The 5322-nt window shown below is 41.3% G+C and overlaps 1 protein-coding gene across 1 annotated transcript; it reads right to left on the reverse strand.

Moving 5' to 3' along the window:
* Positions 1-3639: 3639 nt before the first annotated feature.
* On the reverse strand, positions 3640-5070 carry LOC131182135 (uncharacterized). The gene has a single exon (XM_058150784.1). The coding sequence runs from the start codon at positions 5068-5070 to the stop codon at positions 3640-3642; it is 1431 nt and encodes a 476-aa protein (XP_058006767.1).
* Positions 5071-5322: the final 252 nt, after the last annotated feature.

A 5322-nucleotide genomic window follows, 5' to 3' on the forward strand; every position in this document is an offset into this window, starting at 1 on the left:
AGCTCCAGCAATTTTGCTCAAAAATTTACCATATGAATTCTGATACCAAAATGAAACAAAAGAAGGCAGAAATATGGGTTGGTGTTGTCAAGACATTTCAACAACCATGGGACATGTGCAAGTCTTGGTTAATAGACCAATCTCTCCTAAAAATAGATACAAAGTTCAAACATTAATAGGAAGGTCAGATTTGGCAGCTACAATTGAAAGACAATCTATAAAGAGATGTTTTGTCTTGAAGCTGAAAGTAGTAACTTTGCTTTTCCTATAAAAGGTTGAAGCATGGCTGGAGCTCTTGGACAAAGTTATGGCTTCCAATCTTTGCCAAATGGACAAAAGCATCCTCAAAAGGTAGGTGGAGATGGGCTGCCAATTGTGCTGCCACCTAGTCACTCCACTTGGACGCCACATTGGATGCCAACTAGGATGGACTTGCTGACGTGGCTGCCACATGTATGCCAACTTGGACGGATGCCACTTGGTCTCTTGGCTCCTCAAATATGCAAAGAAATGTACAGCAAGGTTGGCTTCTCTCTTCCATGTCCCAACCGAATACTTGCAAGAGGTTGGACTTGGTGATGTGCTTATGCACCAAGCCTTGAAGCTTCTTAGCCATTGCTCTAGTTATTGGCCCTTGATGTGCAATTGGTGTAACCGGTTCCTCATCATCCTCTCCCTCTTCGAAAGAATTCGTCCTCGAATTGTCATCATCTGCATTGAAAGGAGCAAGATCAGTCACATTAAATGTAGCACTTACACCATACTCACCTGGAAGGTTTATCTTGTATGCATTGTCATTAATTCTCTCTAGCACTTCAAAAGGTCCATCACTCCTAGGCTGAAGTTTTGATTTCCTTTGTGTAGGAAACCTCTCCTTTCTCAAATGAACCCATACAAGATCACCAGGTTGGAACACCATCTTCTTTCTTCCCTTGTTAGCTTGGGCTTCCCTCCTCTCATTCACTTTCTCCATTTGTTGCTTTGCTTTTTGATGCATTTGTTTCACCATTTCAGCTTTCCTTTTGCCATCTAAACTAGCAAGCTCATTAGTAGGCAAAGGCAACAAATCCAAAGGAGTTAGTGGATTAAAACCATATACAAGTTCAAAGGGTGAATAACCAGTAGATGAATGCATAGACCTGTTGTATGCAAATTCTATGAATGGTATGCACTCCTCCCAAGCTTTCAAGTTTTGTTTAATCATTGCACGTAGAAGAGTGCCCACGGTCCTATTGACAAGTTCTGTTTGCCCATCCGTTTGTGGATGGCAAGTGGTGGAGAAACAAAGTTTTGTTCCTAATTTTCCCCACAAGACTTTCCAAAAATGGCTTAGAAATTTCACATCCCTATCACTAACAATTGTTCTAGGAATGCCATGCAATCTAACTATCTCCCTAAAGAACAAAGAAGCAATGTAAGATGCATCGTCAGTCTTGTGACATGGTATGAAATGAGCCATCTTGGAAAAATGATCAACAACAACAAAAATACTATCATGGCCTTTCTTTGTCCTAGTTAAACCCAAAATGAAATCCATGGATAAATCTACCCAAGGTTCACTAGGAACACTCAATGGCATGTATAGACCATGCGGCCTTACTTTGGACTTTGCCTTCATGCAAGCCACACATCTAGCACACACTCTCTCTACATCCCTCTTCATGTGTGGCCAATAAAAATGTTCCTTTAAAATTTCTAAGGTCTTTGCAACCCCAAAATGTCCCATTAAACCACCAGTATGTGATTCTTTAACAAGCAACTCTCTAATTGAGCATTTAGGCACACATAATTTATTTTCCCTAAACAAGAAACCATTATGCCTATAGAATTTATCATATGCAGCATGTTCACAAAAGGCAAACACTTTCCCAAAGTCATCATCATTAGCATACATTTCTTTCACATGTTCGAAGCCTAAAAGTCTAGCGTTAAGCATGGAAAGTAAAGTGTACCTCCTTGAAAGTGCATCAGCCACCACATTCTCTTTGCCTTGCTTGTATTGAATCACATATGGGAAACCTTCAATGAATTCACTCCACTTGGCATGGCGCTTGTTGAGCTTGTTCTGCCCCTTTAAGTACTTGAGTGACTCATGGTCACTATGAATGACTAACTCCTTCGCCACAAGTAGTGTTGCCAAGTCTCAAGTGCACGCACTGCAGAGCATACAACTCTTTGTCATAAGTGGAGTAGTTCAATGTAGCCCCACTTAGCTTCTCACTGAAGTAGGCAATCGGTCTCCTTTCTGCTTCAAAAGCAGCTCCAATACCCACTCCAGAGGCATCACATTCAATCTCAAAAGTTTTAGAAAAATCAGGTAAAGCAAGTAAAGGTGCAGAACACAATTTCTCCTTAAGTGAATTAAATGCATGCTCTTGTTCTTCCCCCCACTTGAATCCCACATTTTTTTTTACAACTTCATTCAAGGGAGAGGCTATGGTACTGAAGTCCTTTACAAATCTCCTATAAAAACTAGCCAACCCATGGAAGCTCCTCACATCACTCACGGACTTAGGTGTAGGCCACTCTCTAATGGCTCTTACCTTGTCCTCATCAACCTCAATTCCCTTGCCACTCACCACAAATCCTAAGAAAATAACTTTGTCCATACAGAAAGTGCATTTCTTAAGATTGGCATACAAGTTCTCTTTTCTCAACACCTCAAAGACTTGTCTCAAGTGCAGCAAATGATCATGCATATTTTGGCTATATACTAGGATATCATCAAAATACACTACAACAAATTTTCCTAGGAAAGCACGCAACACATGGTTCATAAGCCTCATAAATGTACTAGGTGCATTGGTCAAGCCAAATGGCATGACTAACCATTCATATAGTCCATATTGAGTCTTAAAGGCAGTTTTAAATTCATCTCCTAATTTCATGCGAATTTGGTGATAACCACTCTTTAAGTCAATTTTAGAAAATATGCATGCACCATGCAACTCATCAAGCATATCATCAAGTCTAGGTATGGGATGTCTATACTTTACAGTGATTTTGTTGATTGCTCTACAATCCACACACATGCGCATGCTCCCATCTTTCTTAGGCACCAAAAGAACGGGTACGGCACATGGGCTCATGCTCTCCCTAACATGGCCTTTTGCTAGAAGCTCCTCCACTTGTCTTTGAAGTTCCTTAGCCTCTTTCGGATTGGTTCTATAGGCTGGCCTATTTGGGATTACAACTCCAGGCACAAAATCTATTTGGTGCTCTATGCCTCTAATTGGTGGTAGCCCATTAGGTATTTCTTCAGGGAAGACATCCTCAAACTCCTGCAATAAGGGCAAAGCACAACTAGGAATGGATTGGTCAAGGTTAGAAACATTGGTGTAAGCTCCCTTACAAATTAGCAAAGCCATTGGCATACTAGAAAAATATGCAGTCCTCAGATCCTTGGCTTTTGCTAGCAAACTGACTTTATTCTCTCCGCTCTTCTCACAACTCTCCTTTTGCCCCGAGCCCTTTCCTTTTGGTTTCACTCTTTTGGAATTTTCTCTCTTCTCTTTCTCTTCCTCATTTTTCCCTCTTACTTTTTCCTCTCTTTCTTTTCTTTCTTTCTCTTTTTGCACTCTTAGCTCGGCCTCTCTTTGTTGTTGCTCATTCATGGACTATTTTATCCTTAATTGATCTTCAAAAGATTTTGCGGGTGATAATCTTTGCTAAAGTAACCCTTCGTCCATCATGATCAAAGGAGTACCTATTCCTAAATCCATCATGCACTACCTTCCTATCATATTGCCATGGTCTCCCTAGCAAAATATGTCCAGCATGCATTGGCACCACATCACACAACAACTCATCCTTATACCTTCCAATAGAAAAAGCCGACATCACTTGCTTATTCACCTTAATTTCCCCACAATCATTCAGCCATTGCAACTTGTATGGTCTAGGATGCTTGATGGTGCGCATGCCAAGCTTCGCAACCATGAGTGTGCTGGCAACATTCACACAACTACCACTATCTACAATCATGCTACAAGTTTTACCATTCACCAAGCATCTAGTGTGGAAAATATTTTCCCTTTGCAGTGCATCTCCCTCTTCTTCCTTTGCTTGTGCACTTAGTGCATGCCTAACCACCAGAATATTTCCTCCCACGGCATGCTCTACATCACTAGCTTCCTCCAAAGGAGGCATACTCTCACTAGCATCATCATCATCAACATCATCATCTTCTGATTCGATCTCTCCATTCGGCCTCATCACCATCACCCTCTTGTTAGGACATTGAGATGCATAATGTCCCTTCCCTAGGCACCTAAAACATTTGATATCCCTAGTTCTCCCACTAGAGGTATTCTGTCCCTTGCCTTTCTCAGTCACACTTGGCTTTTCTCCACCCCTAGTCTCCTCTTTCTTTTCCTTAGAAACAGCCTTGGAATCACTAGTTTCACCCTTCTTCCAATTCGGTTTCCATGGAGCATTGTTGCCTAAATTCATACCTACACCCATTTTGAATGCTTTCTTCTTCTTTAGTTGTTTTTCTATCTTGATTGCCATATTTAACATGTCATCAAGCTCTACATAGTGTTGTAGCTCCACTATGTTGGCAATATCAAGATTCAGCCCCTTTAGGAACCTATCCTCCTCTACATTGGCTCTTATCATAGCCATCTCCATCTCCTTGAAATATTCTTCCACACTTTTGTTTCCCTGCACCAGCCCTTGCAACCTTTGGTGCAACTCCCTATAGTAATGTTGAGGTACAAATCTGTCCCTCATGATTTGCTTCATCTCATCCCAAGTTTCAACACCCCTCATCCCATTTCTCCTTCTTTTAGTGAGCAATTGATCCCACCAAACTATGGCATAATCTGTAAACTCAACTACTGCAAGCTTCACCTTCTTTTCCTCACTATAATTGTGACAATCAAAAATGAGATCCACCTTCCTCTCCCACTCCAAATATGCATCCGGATTGGCTTTGCCTTGGAATGGCGGAATTTTCATTTTGATCCCACTAATGTTACCATCCACTCTCCCTCTCCCTCTTGCTTCCTCCATAATACCTCTTCTCAAGTTTCTGCCTCCACCTCTTCCACCCCTATTACCTCTCATCCCTCTCGGTCTATGGTGGTCATCATGTGCAGCAGTGATCGGTCATCCTCTTCATAATAATCATCATCATTTTCATCACAAGATTAATCTCTAGTTGGTGGATTGTTCACTATATTTACCCTAGCCCTTTTATGCCCCTCATTTGTGTTTTGTCTACCATTCCCACTATTACGCTCAATTCTTTCAATTCGGTCACTAGGTTGCTCAATTGTCTACCAATTCTTTCCAAATGTTGAACAAGTGCTTGTTGGT

Source organism: Hevea brasiliensis, chromosome 8 (genome assembly GCF_030052815.1).
Source record: "Hevea brasiliensis isolate MT/VB/25A 57/8 chromosome 8, ASM3005281v1, whole genome shotgun sequence".
Lineage (NCBI taxonomy): Eukaryota > Viridiplantae > Streptophyta > Magnoliopsida > Malpighiales > Euphorbiaceae > Hevea > Hevea brasiliensis.